Genomic DNA, 20456 nt, shown 5'->3' with positions numbered 1-20456 from the left:
CAGTGTATACTGTATACTGCTTACAGTTTATTTAAAAATAACATTTTAAACAGTTTTCATTGTGCAAGCAGTTTAGACCTGTTTAGCCTGTTGGTCAATTTTAAAGAATGAGTTGCTGGTATTACACTATATACTGCAGATGTAGTATGGTGGTATGCTAATCTAAACATAGACCGAAAGAGAGTATGAGAAGGATAGTATTGCACCTGTCTCTGGCTGTCTGCCCACACTGTATCTGACCCATGAGAGAGAGAGAGAGACAGGTCACCTTCTCATCTTCAGACAGAGCTCTTTATCTCCTCCTGGCTCTGTTCTTAATAATCAGAGTCAAAGCATTTAATATGCCATTATTCCATTATTCCACATTTGCCAAGTGCAGACTGTTATTCTGATCTCATGCATTTCAGCCTCTGTTTTATTATTGTTACAAAAAAGCATAAAAATTCAGCTAAAATAAATCACTACAAATCTAACTAAAATAAAGTAAAATGACCTCATAAACCTTAACAACCCACCTTCATTAAGCATCTAAAATTGCCACTAGATAATAACGATATCATTAGACGGCAATGAGAAATGTAACGTTGTTCAATATATTTGCATATCAGATATGAGTTAACAAAAGCGAGCATTTGTGGGGGAAAATTACTGACTGCAAATGTGAAAAATTGCTTGGCCGCACCAGTGTGAGTGACACCTGAAACCTAAAGTTATGAACTAATATAGTAACGTCAGAAAAAGAACTCCATAATTCATCTAACCTCATATGCAAAATACTTTAAATGCGGGATGTGAGATGCGGAAGAAAACATCGAGACGCGGCGCAACGGTCAATAATGCCCGTCTCATGTTTACATAGGAAAACAGTTACAAAACGGCATATATGAACACAAAAACAGACATCTTCAATAAAAAATGTGAGGTCGATTATGTGCTCGTCATAGAAAATGTATTGTTAACACTTTATAATTATTTGATTAATAACATTAACAAGCAGTTCAACTGAAACTACATTCAGATAGTTATGAATGTCATGAAAGTTTGATAAAATATATATATATATATTTTCATACATATTTGAATGTTCATGAACTTCTAATCTGTTAAGAATGATATAGACCTAATGTTTGTTTATGGCTAATGAAAGTAAAAAGTGTTTCTTATATTTTTTGTTTATCAGATGTTTATAAAGGAGATCAGTCAGGACTGATGTTGCTTGGTGTTGCCTGAAATGTTAACTGAAGAAAATAACTTTAAAACGTTTGTAAGGAAGGTGTCCAATGTCCTTTGTCATGTATCAAGTATATCTATTGTTTTTTTAATTCTGTAGTCATTTCTAATGCCTGCTTGTGCATCTGTTGTGTTGGCACATTAACAGTTAACAGTCTTTAAAAACTTTGAGTCATCTTGGTTGGACGGCCACTTCTAGTGAGAGTACCTATAGTACTAAATCATCTCCATTTATAGACAGTTTGTCTAACTGTGGACAGATGAATATCTAAACTCTTCACAATAACTTTAACCCTTTCCAACTTTATGCAAAGCAACAATTCTTGATCGTAGGTCTTCTGAGATCTCTTTTTTGTGAGGCACGGTCCACGTCAGCAGATGTGAATGAGCAAACTCAAAATTTAAGTGCTTTTTATAAGTCAGAGTAGCTCTAACCCACACCTCCAATCTCGTTTCATTAATTGGATGCCAGGTTTGCCAACTCCTGACTCAAATGAGCTTTTGTTGACATCATTAGCCTAGGGGTTCACATACTTTTTCCAACCTACACTGTGAGTGTTTGAATGTTGTATTTAATATGTACAAGAACAATACAATAATTTGTGTGTTATTATTTTAAACAGATTGTGTTTGTTCATTATTGGAACCAGATTTGATACATAAATGCATGTAAATCCAAAGGGTTCACATACTTTTTCTTGCAACTGTATCTGCTAAAAACATTTCAGAGTACACTAGCATATAGATGACCTCAAATAAACTAAAATTCACATTTTCATTTCAGTCTTTAAAGAGTGTAATTGTCAGTCCAACAACAGTGTGGAGCCATGTTGATGTGTTGTATAATGTCATTTATTTGTGATACTAGTGTAATTTGTGCGTGTATCTGCAGGTATCCAGTAATGTGGCGGAACATTTGGCTCATTCTCTGCAGGACTGCTCTAATATCCAGGAAATCTTTCAGACGCTGTACTCACACGGATCTGCGATCTCTGAGAGCAAGATCAGAGAGTTTGAGGTGGAGACAGAACGACTCAACAGGTTAGAAAACACAAACAGACCTTTTATTGTCTGGGGTTCATTTGGGACGGAACTGTATTCCAGCACCTTCGATTCAAAAAAGAAAATAAATTCAAGCTTGTTTGTCTATCCATTATGTTTCTTGCATGCTCCAGTTTTTGTTTGATCCATTTTCTCAAACACTTGCTCAAAAAAACTTTTCATTACCTAAAAAAGTCCAGTATTTTGGATCAAAAGCAAAGATCATACCACTGGACCAACACACTTTTCTAGCAAATATACAGTGGGGTCCACTAGTGAAAATGCCTCTTTTTTTATTATTATTATTATTTTTAATATTCATATTCTCCCCAATTTGAAATGCCCAATTCCCATTACTTAGTAGGTCCTCGTGGTGGCGCAGTTACTCACCTCAATCCGGGTGGTGGAGGACAAGTCTCAGTTGCCTCCGCTTCTGAGACCGTCAATCCACGCATCTTATCATGTGACTCACTGTGCGTGACACCTCGGAGACTCACAGCATGTGGAGGCTCATGCTACTCTCCGCGATCCGTGCACAACTTACCATGCGCCCCACTGAGAGCGAGAACCACTAATCGCGACCACAAGGATGTGACTCTACCCTCCCTAGCAACCGGGCCAATTTGGTTGCTTAGGAGACCTGACTGGAGTCACTCAGCACGCCCTGGATTCGAACTCGCGACTCTAGGGGTGGTAGTGAATGAATGAATGAATGTTGCATTTATATAGCGCTTTTTCGTGAAGTGAACAGGGGACTCTCCTCAACCACCACCAGTGTGCAGCATCCACCTGGATGATGCGACGGCAGCCATAGTGCGCCAGTACGCTCACCACACACTAGATATTGGTGGTGAAGAGAGAGTAGATTTATAGAGCCAATTTATGGATGGGGATTATTAGGAGGCCATGATTGAGAAGGGCCAATGGGGGGAATTTGGCCAGGACACCGGGTTACACCTCTACTCTTTATGAGAAGTGCCCTGGGATTTTTAATGACCACAGAGAGTCAGGACCTCGGTTTAACGTGTCATCCGAAAGACGGTGCCTTTTTACAGTATAGTGTACCCATCACTATAGGCACTTTTCCACTGCACATTACGGTTCGACTCGACTCTGCTCGCTTTACATTTCTGAGCTTGCTTTTCCACTGCAGTTTAGTGCCGCCTCAACATGGGTGGGATTATAGGCTGATCGTCATAGTTGCGTCACCACTACTGCCGTGACATCATCTTAAACGCGACACAAACATTACTGACCATAAACAATAACACGACCGCTAGCTGTTAGCTACTAGCTCATTGTGCTGCATAAAGCAGTTGTTGCATGGTGATTTTACACAAGCGTAACAGATAAATTGGCCTGGTTGTTTTAGAAGCAAGCTTTCCAGTAGCTGGTCAACTAAATAAAGTGAAGCTTTCAAGCAGAATATAGAGTTAACGTAACAAAACGTACCATCCTCCATCGTGGACTCCATCAATGCTGAGTCCAGGGCACTCTCCCTCCCATTGCTCGCCGGTCTATTGCCATAGATAGCGTCCATTTGGTCGAACCACTTCCACTTTCTTCTGTTTGAACCGCTCCAGCTGTTGTGGTCCTTGATGGTTCTATAGTCACTTTTAAGTTTTTTTAACTTTTCCCTACACTGTTGGTAGGTCCGGTGGTAGCCGTGTGCAGCAAACAGCTGAGACACTTCCTGAAATACTTTTTTGTTTTACGTCGTTTCGTTCGTCGCTAATGAGAGTAACGTCTGCACCTCGTTTATTGACCACGGCATGGTTTTGTGCACAGCCATTTCTTTTTACAATTTGAAAGTCGCGTGAACAAATGATATTGCTGTCGCTGTTGCTAACTTTAAAACTATCGGGTTGATGTCCCGTGTCGCAAATCCAGTGACGCTGGTAGTGACGATTCTCTCTGACCAATCAGTGATCTGCAGGGTTTTGACGTCACATTTAGTATCAGCTTGGCTCACTTGGAACCTCGACCGAGGTGGTACTAAAAAAAGTATCAGGTACTATCCACAGTGGAAAACCCCCAATAAGCGAGCAGAGTCAAGCTGTACTGTGCAGTGGAAAAGCCCCATAAACTGGGGCATTAGGACCCTCACAGACTGCAGGGTGAACACCCCCTGCTGGCCTCCCTAACACCTCTTCCAGCAGAAACCTTAGTTTTCCCCAGGAGGTCTCCCATCCAGGTACTGACTGGGCTCAACCCTGCTTAGCTTCAGTGGGCAACCGGTCTTGAGCTACAGGGTGATATGGCTGCTGCGGTCAGCGTCAATACTCGCTGAGCTACCCAGGCCCCCCCTTTGAATTTGTTTATTAATATTTTTTGTTATCTGAAATGTCCTGTGATTTACAGTACTGTCCAAAGCGACTTATTTTTATAATTTAGACGTAATTGATGTTGTCCAGTCAAACACACTGCACACCATAACACATATATTTAACACACAAACAGGTGAAAACTTTAGTCACAGAGATGGTATTAGCTTTTTATGTATCCTCTTCAGAGTATTTGTCCATCTTAACATTATTGCTGCAACAAACATAATTACTCTAAAACTGCTGTCACACGCAACTCCTCACATTTCTACAAAATCACATTTCATCACACCCGAATTAAAAACATCCGGTCGTTAACGTTAAGGAATGGAATCGAACAAGTATATTGTTTCACTCACACAGTATACTGTGTTTATTAATAAGTTAAATATAAACGGATGTGGATTATTAGTCACATTTTTTTAATAAAACGTAAAATATGAAAACGATTACCTAAAACAGATGCTCCAGATTAAAACATGCCCAAATACAACATAATACGACTTATCTGTGTGTTTTCTCTCAACAACATGATTTTGGCCAGGTGTGACTTTTATTCAGGTGCAGATTTATTTCTGAAAAATAGGTTATTGTGTGTGTGTGTGTGGGGGGGGGGGTTGTATTACTTAGGGCACCAGAATCCAGATTCACCACATGATTTTGACATTGAATGCTAATATGTTTTGTTAACTACTTTGCATGAATGTTTTGTCTTTGTGTTTTTCTGCAGTCGTATCGAGCACTTGAAGTCTCAGAATGATTTGTTGACGATCACGCTGGAGGAGTGTAAGAGTAATGCCGAGAGAATGAGTATGTTAGTGGGAAAATATGAATCCAACGCCACAGCGCTCAGACTGGCCCTGCAGTACAGGTATACACAAATACATGTTTATTTAGCTATCAAAATTGGTACATTTCATAGTCTTGTTTTTATATAAAGCTAATTATAATTACTTCAACCCTACTCTATAAAGACTTCAACCCTACTTTATTGCATTTTAAGAATAAAAATATTTGAGTATTTGCTTTATTTATTAATCGATTTTCCAGTAGAGAATGTCCGTAAATGTCTCCAAAGGGAGGTTTTATCAGATTTCATCTTTGTGGAAAAGTTTTGTTCCCATACTACTTACGTATAGAGCGCAACAGTCGGTTTCTGTAAGTAAAAATACCATTCATATTTTTTCCGTAGGAGAATGAATTATTAACGATAACTTATAAACCTTTAAAGACAGAACTACCATGAGCTCTGAGGTTGTTAATTGATGGTATATGCTTCTGTTGAAGCCAACAGACCACTTTATTTAAACTCTGGTGAAGAACTACACTACCCATGATCCTGAGAGGGAAAATCCTCCAATCAGAGAATCACGTCAAAGTGCGCCAAAAGTGCTCTGCAGCGACCGCCCACTCCCGTTACGCACAGTGAATGACTCAGTTGAGTCTCTCTTCCTACACTCTCAAACTATTCATACATTTGTACTGAATATTTTGCAATATCATTGAAATATATTGATTCTACCACTTACAGAATAATCATTCGATTACATCATTCGAAATGCTTCATGGGGTTGTAGTTCATTCCCTCATTAAAGACATTAAGTACGCAGTCTTGTATCTTTGTCTTTTTGTCTGATTTTCAAATACTATTTCGCTTCAAAGTTTGTAACGTTGTAATTCACTTTTATGAAAGTAAAAAATACTTCCGGAACCAAAACGGCTGTTGCGCTCTATAGCTAAGAAAACCTATACACGCACTTACATACAGGCTGCGTTAAAGATGCTACAGTACATATGCTGTTTAACAGGACAACAAAAACAGTTTTGTTCCTCTTTTCCTTTCTGGTGGTTAATCCCTCTTGCGGCTATTATTTAGGGGTGGAAAGAGTAATCCTACTCAAGTAAAAGTACTGTTATTCCCAAACAAATGTAATGTGAGTAGATTAAAAGTACCTGTCCTAAAAACTACTCAAGTAAGAGGAAAAGAGCAGCTCATTTAAAAGTACTCATGAGTAGTGAGCATTGGGTTGCGAAAGCTAAAGTATATGCCCCCTTATAATAAACACTGTATGCTGCAATTTATAAATGTAGCATTCATACCGTAATTCACATTCCCTTTTATGACTGTTTGTCAGAAAGTTAGATTTTTTACAAAGGTTGACACTTTTGTGTCAGGCATTAGAAAAACTTGATAAATTATAAAAAATTTGTATCATCTCTGCTTCCATGGAAATGTATTATTCAAATTAACACATTCTCTTCATCAGGGGTCAGTATTATTAAAATTAACAATATATTAAAATATAGATTATTATTAATAATGTCACTGTTTTATTAAATGGCATTGATACTTTTACAGCTACTAACATTGTTCGGCCAAAAGCAGTGAGTGGTTTTCTCGTTTTCTTATTGTTGTTTGATTAATAGCCTTTTAATGACACACTAGACAGATGTCTATTCGGCTACATGTACATTTAAAGTCCGACATTTTGATACAAATCCACTTTTTATCCCACTGTTTACATTCACTTTAGACATAACTGACTGTGTTTACATTAATACCTCGCCAAGACGGGCAATTATAAAGTCTGTTTGACCGTTTAAGGCATGTACGCACATTAGCGTGAGCGCTCTTGGAACACACGCACATGTAAAGCGCACATACATAACCCGCCTGTCGCCCATACAGCGAGCTGCGACAGAAGCGAGGAAATAAAAGTCAGTCTTTTAGATTACATTGAGATCAACCAGTGGTTGTCTTGCTGTCACGATCGATGTAATGAGTCTAGATGTTCGAGCAGTAGCCCTAGAACATAGGCTGAATATAGAAAAGTTTATAATCAATATCAAGTATTTTTTTCCCCCAGTAAATATCGAGATCATTTTTTCATCCAGCCCTATTGCTGACATTGCTTTAATCTCTCACAGCAGCCCAATAATCTCAGTGATCGATAGCTAATTTACATGCAACGTTATAGATACAGAGAACCTAGTAAGCAGAAATATGTAATTTACCTCGAAATGTTTCTTCAAATTAGAGGCAGAAATAAAGCTGATATCTCACATAACATGATCAAACAGTCAGAGCGTCATTGTTCTCTCTCACTCCAGAATAGTTTCAAAACTGCTCAATCACAGGCATAACAGGCATGCTAATGGCCCTTAAACCTCCTGTAATGTTCGGGAAATTTTTGACCCGTTTAAGAGTTAAAAACAGTGAAAGACTAATCTTAATCTTGTATTTGGTCAAAACATCTTTCGATTCCACAACAATGAATAAATGAATAACTAAAAAAAATTGTCAGGGTGTTTTTGGTTGGTTACTATGGTGTCGTTAGTGAAAAAAAATAAAAAAAATTTTTTAAATATAAACCATGAATTTTTTATTTTATTTTTTTAAACAGATACATCTTGTATGTATTCTTATTATCAAATCAGATTTACTGTATATCTGCTGTAAAAGCGTAGTACCACCACTGACAAACAGTTGGCACTCTTTCTAGATAAAAAAGCTACTATAAAAACTTGTTCGGTGTGAAAAACAAGTCTATGTCAATGTTTCTGTTTCTAATCGAAAGATACACTATATTGCCAGAAGTATTCGCTCACCTGCCTTTAGACGCATATGAACTTAAGTGACATCCCATTCTTAATCCATAGGGTTTAATATGACGTCGGCCCACCCTTTGCAGTTATAACAGCTTCAACTCTTCTGGGAAGGCTTTCCACAAGGTTTAGGAGTGTGTTTATGGGAATTTTTGACCATTCTTCCGGAAGCGCATTTGTGAGGTCAGACACTGATGTTGGACGAGAAGGCCTGGCTCGCAGTCTTCGCTGTAATTCATCCCAAAGGTGCTCTATCGGGTTGAGGTCAGGACTCTGTGAAGGCCAGTCAAGTTCTTCCACACCAAACTCGCTCATCCATGTCTTTATGGACCTTGCTTTGTGCACTGGTGCGCAGTCATGTTGGAACAGGAAGGGGCCATCCCCAAACTGTTCCCACAAAGTTGGGAGCATGGAATTGTCCAAAATCTCTTGGTATGCTGAAGCATTCAGAGTTCCTTTCACTGGAACTAAGGGGCCAAGCCCAGCTCCTGAAAAACAACCTCACACCATAATCCCCCCTCCACCAAACTTCACAGTTGGCACAATGCAGTCAGACAAGTACCGTTCTCCTGGCAACCGCCAAACCCAGACTCGTCCATCAGATTGCCAGATGGAGAAGCGTGATTTGTCACTCCAGAGAACGCGTCTCCACTGCTCTAGAATCCAGTGGCGGCGTGCTTTACACCACTGCATCCGACGCTTTGCATTGCACTTGGTGATGTATGGCTTGGATGCAGCTGCTCGGCCATGGAAACCCATTCCATGAAGCTCTCTACGCACTGTTCTTGAGCTAATCTGAAGGCCACATGAACTTTGGAGGTCTGTAGGGATTGACTCTGCAGAAAGTTGGCGACCTCTGCGCACTATGCGCCTCAGCATCCGCTGACCCCGCTCTGTCATTTTATGTGGCCTACCACTTCGTGGCTGAGTTGCTGTCATTCCCAATCGCTTCCACTTTGTTATAATAAAACTGACAGTTGACTGTGGAATATTTAGTAGCGAGGAAATTTCACGACTGGACTTGTTGCACAGGTGGCATCCTATCACAGTACCACGCTGGAATTCACTGAGCTCCTGAGAGCGGCCCATTCTTTCACAAATGTTTGTAGAAGCAGTCTGCATGCCTAGGTGCTTCATTTTATACACCTGTGGCCATGGAAGTGATTGGAACACCTGAATTCAATTATTTGGATGGGTGAGCGAATACTTTTGGCAATATAGTGCAGGTGCTGTGTATCTACTGTACTCTACTGGGTCTTTTTTTTACCCAAACAAAATACTTGTTTGGAATTTTCTCACAAAGCAGAAAAGTTAATGCCATTACATGCCAGCAAGAATTCACCATGTGTTAACCTCTTAAACTCTGGTGGATTTTTTGGGCTGCCATCCACAGTTTTTCACACTCAAATTGAAAAGCTTACCATTCACACATACGGTGGAATAATTGCAAAAAAATTATCTAATTTTTCAGAGAAGCCCCCAAATAAAATAAAAAGACTACAGTTATTCATAAATAATATTGTATGTGTTTATAATCTTATGATAAACATAATTTTGTTGTTGTTGTTGTCCTAACTTTGTAAATGTGTAATTCTGGTTCTGTTCACTCTACCACACTTTGAAAAGTCTCATTTTATTCCACTAGATGGCAGCAAGCACTAGAAAAAATAATTTTTTTTCCATCACATTCCATCACAATATACAGATCTGAAATGTAGGTGGCGCTCTAACACATTTCAGCCCTTACAGATGTGCTCGTCCATAGACATTCAGTCTAATTTTCAGTTCAAGCACAATCCTCATTGTTTCATTGAATATCTCGGCCTCTGAGTGGACTAGAAGCTCAATGTAAGTGTCATTAGAAATCTGTAAAAACATTTTATCATCAATAGTCGAAAACATATTTTCTGATGATTTGTTTTGCATGCTTTTTTTTCTGGACTGCATATTTTTTTTTGGACATCTAAGATATAACATTGGATTATTCACACAAGCAAGCTCACAGACAAGTAAACAATGGCTTATTTTTTAGAAAACTTCCTAAAAGTAAAGCAGATATATAAGTTTTGTCTATTTGGGGCTTATAGCAGCAGTTATTGTAACATAAACAAGACGTTTGTGTTTGATATCTTACAGAAATCATATTTCACTTTGTGATTCTTTTGAAAATCTTAAGAACTGTGGTATTACGGCAACAAAATTAACTGTACAGACGCATTCCTGAGAATGAGAGCTTTCATTTGATATATGACTTGCCCATTTATGTGCTATATGAAGGACTTTTATTGTTATATAAATATTTCTACCCCATTACCTCTAGGGGGCGCTAATTTTCAACGCAAATGTTTTAAGGCCATATTTTGTTATTTTATGTAACATAAATGCAGAAGTGTTGGTTATCTCTGAAAAGTTCAGATTCTAAGCTTTGAAATTATACCACATATGCCTGACTTATATATACGAATACTTTGAAGTTTTTAGCGTAAACTTTTTACACGATATAGTGCCCCCTTTGGACCCGCCAGCATTTAATAGGTCAATGTTAATAGCGATAATGTCATCTTAACAGTTGCATACTGGATTGCAGTTGATCTTCAGTACAATTTCAATTACAGTTTTGCATCTATTTTAAACACCTACACTGCAAATTGACTGTGTGTTGATTTTCATAGACAGTCAACAGAAAACAAGACTCATGCTGAGTGTCATGACAAAAACAAATGTTTAGGGTTAGTTAAAAAAGGGGCTCTGAGGGGGCCTGGGTAGCTCAGCGAGTATTGATGCTGACTACCACACCTGGAGTCACAAGTTCGAATCCAGGGTGTGCTGAGTGACTCCAGTCAGGCTTCCTAAGCAACCAATTGGCCCGGTTGCTAGGGTGGGTAGAGTCACATGGGGTAACCTCCTCATGGTCGCTATAATGTGGTTCTCGCTCTCGGTGGGGTGCGTGGTGAGTTGTGCGTGGATGCCGCGGAGAATAGCGTGAAGCCTCCACACGCGCTACGTCTCCGCGGTAACACGCTCAACAAGCCACGTGATAAGATGCGCGGATTGGCGGTCTCAGACGTGGAGGCAACTGAGATTCGTCCTCCGCCACCCAGATTGAGGCGAGTCACTACGCCACCATGAGGACTGATGCAACATTACATTATTTAGACCAATAAACTAAAAACCTAAACTTACCTTAAACTTTGAAGTCAACATGAAATCAAAACTGACCCTATTTACTTTATAAATACATGTTTAGGGCTGTACAGTGCGACAGTTTTGCTCGCATTTGCAATAAAAAATGATAACGTACCGCAACAAATTTTAACCCATTCGTAAGTGTGCAATAAATGCTGTTTCTGTCTACGAGGAGTCTGCGACAAAGAACATGTACAAATATAGCCATAAGCGGCAATTATCTGGGTCCAAGCACTTGTGGAGAAGATGACCAAATTAATAAGAATCACAATTTGATCACAGTTGCACAAATAGGATTTTCTTAAGTTATAGCACCACCTATCATTTGAACTTTATTAAATTTTGCATGTGACCTCGTAATGTTCTATTGTCCATGTGTACCAAGTTTTGATTATTTTGAATATTCCGCTAACAAGATACAGGCCAGTTAGTCATAATGGGCCACACCCAAAAGATTATTAGCTTGTATCCTTCAAACGACTTTACGAAACAAAAATTGTGTGAATCAGATGGCCCAAGACAAGTTCGAAAAGTACCTTTTAGACATAATTAAATTTGGCCAACCAGGGTAAAATTGGTGCTCATGCATTTGGTATGTCCTTAGGAGTCCAAAGAAGCCAGTCTCATGATTTTAGGCCAAATTTCTAAGAGGTTCCATGCTCCGGAGGTCGCATTTGTCGGCCGCATACGCCATTAAAACCATCTTGTTTCAGAAAAACAAGTAGGACACTCCAAATACAGCCTTCGAAAGCAACCTTTTTTCACAGTAATTAGGAGGATGCAGGAGGTCTATCCTTCATTGGCACCCATAACCCACAATTTGTTGTATCACCGTATACAAACATAATTTTTCTGAAAACATTGTGCCCGTTTACTTGTAGATGAGATGTTTAAATGCCTCTCTATATTGTTATAACTCCTCAAGAGCCTACGCACAAAAGGCCATACTTTTATGTGTGCAAATACTTTCACATTTGTACTAATGAATTTTTTAGTCCACTAGCACCAATGAAAACACCTAAACAAGTAAGCATTCAGCCCTGGTTTTATTTGTGAATGGTTCATTAGTACATATCTTTGTCATCATAATTTTTAATCAAAATGTAATAACTTGCTCTACATCAGAAACGTCTTTGACTTTCGGATGACATTACAAATCTGTCTTATTTCAACCCCTCATCTCCTGCCTCTATTATAGTATGTACTGTCCACATTCCAGTCAAATGTTTTTGCTTGCTAGCTAGCTAACAATTAGCATGCGGTACCAACCTTGCCCGCCAGATGCCACTATCAGTATTGTTACACTTGAAAACAAATGCCATATGAAACGTGTAACCTGAGGTATATTCATTTAATTGTGGGATTTCATGTATTAGTAGACTCAAACATTATATTTGTTTCTTTCCTTGATTAGCAAAACATTCTTGTTAGAGTTTTATACAACTATAAATCAACAGATCAATTACCACAGCTGTCATCTGTCACCTAAGATTTCATGATTACTGATTGTGGCTGAGGTTGGTACCGCATGCTAATTGTTATCTAGCAAGCAAAATAAATAAATAAATAAATAATAATAATAATAATAACGTGCCTCTTGAGGAGAAATAAAAAATCTCAATTTTTTTTTTCGGAAAAAAAAAACAAAAAAGAAAATAAATATATATGATATATATTTAATATATATATATATATTTTTTTTTTATTATTATTGAAAACAAAATGAGGAAAGAAAATGTTAAGAAAAAAAATGTAAAAAAAAAAACGTGAAAAATGTTGAGAAAAAAATTTTGATTTAGAAGAAAACATTTTTTTAAAGATTTTTTATTTTTATTTTTTATTTATTTATTTTTTGACAGAGAGAGAGAGAGAATGTTTTTTTTGTGGGACATAGTCTCAGGAAGGCACTTATATACCTAAAAAAAATAAATAATAATTTCACAGTGTGGTTCAGGGCTTCAGTACAAGTCTGATGGATAAAATAAAATTATGACCTACATTTTTGTTGAATATCCTGTTTCACTTTTTTATTTTTTATTAGTTCTGTGTTTATTTTGACCTATGAAAGGCTGATGACATGAGCACATTCCAGCATCGCAGGACGTCCTGTAGCTGTTTCGCGTCCGGGCCTGTTTTCAGCTTTTGTCTTTCATTAAACATCTTTCATCAGCCTCTCAAAACATGATGAAAGATCTGCGATAACCTCAACATTCCACTGATGTGTTTATATGATGTGTCTGTGTGTTGCAGTGAGCAGTGTATCGAGGCGTACGAGCTGCTGTTGGCGCTGGCCGAGAGTGAACAAGGTTTGGTTTTGGTTCAGTTCAGAGCTGCTGGAGTCACTGCTGTGGGTAAGACCATAAACACACACACACACACACGCACACACATACACACACATACACACACTTCTCTGTTTGACTATATTAGTCACTATATTATATTATCATCTCACAGACACAATGGTTTTTATACATGCTAATACTTGGTTAACCCCAAACCTAAACCTAACCAATACACAAACCTGCTTAAATGAAAGACCACCGAACAATTGGCCCTAAGTGGGGACGACTTTTTGCCATTTTAGAAAAAAAGAAAGAAAGCAGTATTTAGTTTTATTTTAAAAAATATTTCTCCAAATAAGGACATCCTGGATCTCATGGCAAATCTTGATGTGCCATATTTGAATTAAAGCAGGCGTGGCTCGTCTATATGGGCAGGTAGAGCAGAGCCCCGCCTAAATATTCAGACCACACCTGGTATAAGTTTTATCCTGTTTTTAAATCGTAAAGTAGCTGAAAGCGTCTCAATACAAGCATGTGGAGCAGAGAGTCTGCTGCTCTCCTGAACTCCACAGCGCCCCTCTGTGTATCCAATGGAAATCTGTGGTCAAATATGGTACTGCAACGAGCCCTCATTGAGCCCCATTGAGACTGCCCATAAACGTAGTGCCTAACCAAAGGTAACTTTAGTATTATTATGATTGCGAACATGGCGAGCACTATAAATAAATGTGTGTGTAACAGCGTAATGTGTACTTAAGCATTTGATACAATTTACTTGTGTGTTGTTACATTGTACTTACATTTAAAGTACCTGCATTCAGTTACATTTGTAGTTACACTGTGAACCTTACCCCTAACCTAAACCTACCCGTGCTCTTAAACCTACCTGTACCTCAACCGCAGTAGCAGCACTTGTATCTTGTGAGGATATTGCAGAATAACATCTAGTTACACAATAACTACATTGTATTGTATGTATGTTAGTGTAAGTACATAGTAGTTAAAGACACCTGATATATTAAGTGGGACCAAATTCAGTTGTTTATAAATACAGTAATGTCTAAATTCTCATTAACATTAATGTTCTTTAGTTAATAATGATAATAAATCAAAGTAAAAAATAAAAAATAATGATTAAAGGGATAGTTCACCCAAAAATGAAAATTATCTCATTATTTACTCACCCTCATGCCGTCCCAGATGTGTATGACTTACTTTCTTCTGCTGAACACAATTGAAGATTTTTAGAAGAATATTTCAGCTCTGTAGGTCCAGACAATGCAAGTGAATGGTGACCAGAACTTTGAAGCTCCAGAAAGCACATAAATGCAGCATAAAAGTAATGCATAAGACTCCAGTGGTTTAATTCATGTCTTCTGAAGTGATATGATAGGTGTGAAAGAGAAACGGATCAATATTTAAGTCCTTTTTTTTACTATTAATCTCCAGTTTCACTTTTACATTTGAAAGTCACTTGTGTTGCCTGTTTAGTTTCACTTTCACATTTGAAAGTGAAAGTGGAGATTTATAGTAAAAAAGCCAAGGACTTAAATATTGATGTTGCTCACCCACACCTATCATATCACTTCTGAAGACATGGATTAAACCACTGGAGTTTTATGGATTACTTTTATACTGCATTTATGTGCTTTTTGGAGCTTCAAAGTTCTGGTCACCATTCACTTGCATTGTCCGGACCTACAGAGCTGAAATATTCTTTTAAAAATCTTAATTTGTGTTCAACAGAAGTAAAGTCATACATCTGGGATGTCATGAGGGTGAGTAAATGATGAGTGAATTTAAATTTTTGAGTGAACTGTCCCTTTAAAAATCTAAATCAGCTCAAAATGCTTCACAATAAAAATGAAAAGTCAAAAAAAGTGAATGCATTAATATAAATACAAGTATTTAAAAATTAGAAACAACAAAACTATATAAAAATACATATTTAAATACAAAAAATTGAGTTAAAACATTATACAAAAAAAATATATAAATATTAAGGAAGCTTCATATATTGTGATATTGTGATATATCTCTCTCATTAATTCTCTCTCTTCTCTTTATGAGATTAAAGTCCTAATTGTCGCTTTATAAACTTCATTAACTGATTATGAATTATAATGGTAATAATTTTCTCTCCAGCTCTCTGTGACCATAGTACATGTGAATGTGAAATACAGTATGTCTGTAATGTGTAATTAATGTCAGGAGAGCATGCAGGAGAGGAGAGCATCTCTCAGATCCTGAAGAAAGCTCATGACAGCAGAAAGACGGCTGAGAACGCCGCTAAAGACTTACTGACGCGACTCGACGGCAGCTGCGGCGCTGTGTTTGCAGTTACTGGCTGCAGCGTGCAACCCTGGGAAAGCCTGTCGTCCAATAGTCACACCAGGTGAGAGTTTGATTGAGAGTGTTTGTGTATATCAATGAAGTATGTACGGACCATCATGTATATATAAGGTAGACCGGGGCTAGTTGTCACAGGGGCAGTATCTCAGTAACTATAAGATTTAGAGTCAAAAGTCCTATTTAAAAAATGTGTTTTCTCTAGCAGAGGTTTTGAATGTTGGTTACAAGCACTTCATTCAAAACCCTCTTAAATGAGAATACATTTTTGTGAATTCTCCCCTCCAAAGTAAACTTTCACTATCATCAAGCGAAAATAATCAAACTACTCTGGCAAACGTTCAGTGAAGGATTGTTCTTTTTAAATCTCACTGAAAAAGCCTTTAATAGGTGCTTTAAAGCAGATGTGAGTCATAGATTTTGTTTTGCTGGTTGTGATGGTGGGACACGTTCACATGAAACCTGAGCCACTGGTTTAACGGCAGGTTCCATTGTGACATCTTACCCCTTATACCGGGCAATTGGGGCATGTTTTCAGAAATAGGTCAACGTGTTCAATGAAATGTGTCTTTTTTTCCTGAGCAAAAGTGGTGAAATTGTCCAGTAGCTTTTTTGTAGTCCAGATTTTAAGGTATGTGGCAATACAAAAACTGACTTTCAAAAATAAACCTATTCTGAGAAATATACAATGGCAAGAAAAAGTATGTGAACCCTTTGGAATTAGCTGGTTTTCTACATTAATTGCTCATAAAATGTGATCTTCATTAAAGTCACAACTATAGACAAACACAATGTGCTTAAACTAACAACACACAAACAATTATAATCTTTCATTCTTTATTGAACACATCCCATTAAACTTTCACAGTGCTGTGGAAAAAGTATGTGAACCCCTAGGCTATAGATGTCAACAAAAGCTAATTAGCGTGAGGAGTTGGCAAACCTGGCATCTAATTAATGTAATGAGATTGGAGGTGTGGGTTAAAGCTACTTTGACTTATAAAAAGCACTCGAACATTTTAACATCTCTGTTCATGAGTCTACTATAATACGGAAAACATTAAACAGGTATGGTGTTCATGGCAGGACATCATGAAGGAAGCCGCTGCTTTACAACAAAAACATTTCTGCATGCTTGAAGTTTGCCAAAGACACTCCACAACACTTCTGGGAAAATGTTTTGTGGACTGATGAAAGTAAGGTTGAATTGTTTGGGTAGAACACGCAGCACAGGCAGTATGGCGTAAAAAGGGCACCACATACCAACATGAAAACATCATCCCAACGGTGAAGTATGGGGAGGGAGCATCATGATTTGGGGCTGCTTTGCTGCTTCAGGGCCTGGACCGCTTGCCATCAGAGGGAAAAATAAACTCCCAAGTTTATCAAGATATCCTACAGGATAATGTCAGGGTGTCTGTGTGCCAGCTGAAGCTCAGTAGAAGTTGGGTGATGCAGCAGGACAATGACCCTAAACATCGAAGTAAATCCACTACAGAATGACTTCACAAAAAGAAAAATTAATAAATTAAGCCAACTTGGATGCGCTTGGCAGTAAACATCAGCCGCTTAACGGTTTCTTTGGAGTAACTCAGCAGTTTCATCTCTATGTTTTATTTACATTGCATTCGGTCGTGACTCGCGAGTGGACGCTTCAATCATCGTACTCAAACCATGGGGATATAACCTCACTTTTGCAACGATTTAACCAGTTATTTTCACTCTGAGATGGAAACGTTTCTTTATTTGAACATTTTTAAATGGATCTTATATCATACATGGAGATTATATAAAGTAAGTACATGAAAGCAATGTGATCATTATCATCGCAAATACTCTGTAAAATCTTTACTTGGAATATATGTTTTTTTTGTGATATACTGTAGGTATTCTTGTTTGTAATATATTCTTGCATTCCTCAATAAAAATCGTACTTGTACTCTGTAAAGTGGTCCCTGCTCACATACATCCTGTTTAAAATAATAAAACAACATGACATCGTTTTTCTATACTTCATTATCCCCGAGTAATGATTGTACGGTGAGGTAGGTCTGTTTAGATTAAGTATTTGAGATGAATTGTACATAAAATAGGCCATAATAATTCCACGCTGTGGGCACTGCCATTGAAACTGCAGCGGAAGTTGTTTTACGCTACTAAGCGAAGCTTCCGCTCTGTGAACGCAGAAGGCCTATAGAGATGCTGTGAGAGTCGTTCACACCAGACATCCTAAGAATATGTCTGAGCTGAAGCAGTTCTGTAAGGAAGAATGATCCAAAATTCCTTCTGAACATTGTGCAGGTCTAATCCGCAGCTACCGTCAAAGTAGCTCTAACCCACACCTCCAATCTCGTTACATTAATTATATGCCAGGTTTGCCAACTCCTCACTCTGATTAGCTTTTGTTGACGTCTGTAGCCTAGGGGTTCACTTACTTTATCCACAGCACTGTGAAGAATGAAATATTATAATTGTTTGTGTGCTGTTAGCTTAAGCACATTGTGTTTGTCTATACTTGTGACTTTGATGAAGATGAGATCACATTTTATGAGCAATTAATGCAGAAAACCAGCTAATTCCAAAGGGTTCACATACTTTTTATTGCCACTGTATTCACTGGAGTAAAAAGTTTGACAACTTGCCCCATTCTCCGCTACGGTACATCAATTAACTGTCTGGTATACTTGAATCTGATTGGTCAATCGTGGGTTTCAGCATTAAATATTTCTGCATATAACAGCACTGTATAACTGTATATGATTCCATGCGGGTCTAGTTATCTTCTCCTGATGGTTTGTACTGGACCAGCGGTTGCCCATGACAACCAGCATACTTTCATCCAAGCTGCTGTATATATGAGTGTGTTGTTTCTCCATGAGTCTTTCACGTCTGATTCGCTGCTGCACAAACATCCATCCAATCATCTGTCAGTCACTCTCACTACAGTCTGAGACAACGCGATCATGATGTCGCTGTCAATCAAAAGAAGGTCCCCCAAAAACCCTTAAAGAGAGGTAGATTCCATTCACCCTCATGTTGTTCCAGATTTGTGAATCTCCTTTTGTGTTCTACTGAAAAGAGAAAGGCGTACGGTTTTAAAGCAATGAGGGTGAGAAAAAATAATGACAATTTTCTTTTATAGGTGAACTATTGATTAAACATCAACACTCTGACTTTAGAGACATGTCACAAACATGTGTGGGTCATAATAACAAGTAACGCACAATCACAAATGCAGTGATTTTACTGGTGTGACTGGACACCTTTGCTGCAGGAACTCAAGAGATGGTTCGATATTACTGGGCGTACCGTTCACCTCTACCTTATGTATTTTACCATTGCTCATGCCCGGAATGAAGGTTATACAACAGAAATGAGACTGCGAGACAGACGGAGAGATTTCTCATTGCGGGGAGTTATCTTCTACAACAGACACACACATGCAGGAGTGTGTTTTGGGGTATATTGCATGTGACAGTAGAGGAGAGTAAAATTGCGGTGCGGTCTGCTGATGTCTGGTGTAATTTGTCAAGCTGTATCAGCATGTTTCAGTATTTTAAATTAAAAATAAATGAATTCAAGGGGGCGGTAACAATTTAATCTTAATACAGCTGTAAAAAAAAAATCATAAAACAACAATAATCAAATTATTAACATATATTTAAATAATTGTACCATATGTTTCTATTTGTATAATATATTTGCATTACATACAAATATTTTAATATTTGATTACATATATATTATAAACATATTTAATATACCGGTATGTGTTGTGTCCCTGGACGTATTATGTGTATTCTTTATTTTATTTGTTTAATTACATCTATGGGTGTATGTGAGAATTTCTTTTGCTGCTGGAGATTTTGCTGGCTTTGTGTTTTTGTTCCTGTTTCTTCGTGTGTGTCTCTCTCTCTTTGCAAGCATATTTATACACACACACACACACACACACACACACACACACACACACACACACACACACTATATTGCCAAAAGTATTTGCTCACCCATCCACATAATTGAATTCAGGCGTTCCAATCACTTCCATGGCCACAGGTGTATAAAATGAAGCACCTAGGCATGCAGACTGCTTCTACAAACATTTGTGAAAGAATGGGCCGCTCTCAGGAGCTCAGTGAATTCCAGCGTGGTACTGTGATAGGATGCCAGCTGTGCAACAAGTCCAGTCCTGAAATTTCCTCGCTACTAAATATTCCACAGTCAACTGTCAGTGGTATTATAACAAAGTGGAAGTGATTGGGAATGACAGCAACTCAGCCACGAAGTGGTAGACCACGTAAAATGACAGAGCGGGGTCAGCGGATGCTGAGGCGCATAGTGCGCAGAGGTCGCCAACTTTCTGCAGAGTCAATCGCTACAGACCTCCAAAGTCCATGTGGCCTTCAGATTAGCTCAAGAACAGTGCGTAGAG

At 38.2% G+C, this 20456-nt stretch overlaps 1 protein-coding gene across 3 annotated transcripts in view; it reads left to right on the top strand.

Annotated features, from left to right (window-relative positions):
- LOC127423252 (colorectal mutant cancer protein) overlaps nt 1–20456 on the top strand; it is a 171985-nt gene that overhangs the window by 125583 nt on the left and 25946 nt on the right. For all 3 annotated transcript variants that reach the window (XM_051667409.1, XM_051667425.1, XM_051667417.1), the window contains 4 exons: nt 2123–2271; nt 5326–5466; nt 13638–13738; nt 15884–16067. In XM_051667409.1, coding sequence (XP_051523369.1) covers nt 2123–2271; nt 5326–5466; nt 13638–13738; nt 15884–16067 — 575 coding nt within the window. The remainder of the gene's footprint in view (nt 1–2122; nt 2272–5325; nt 5467–13637; nt 13739–15883; nt 16068–20456) is intronic.

This window comes from Myxocyprinus asiaticus, chromosome 3 (genome assembly GCF_019703515.2).
Source record: "Myxocyprinus asiaticus isolate MX2 ecotype Aquarium Trade chromosome 3, UBuf_Myxa_2, whole genome shotgun sequence".
Lineage (NCBI taxonomy): Eukaryota > Metazoa > Chordata > Actinopteri > Cypriniformes > Catostomidae > Myxocyprinus > Myxocyprinus asiaticus.
The sequence above is the reverse complement of the archived record's forward strand: the minus strand, read 5'-3'. Positions and strand labels throughout refer to the sequence as shown.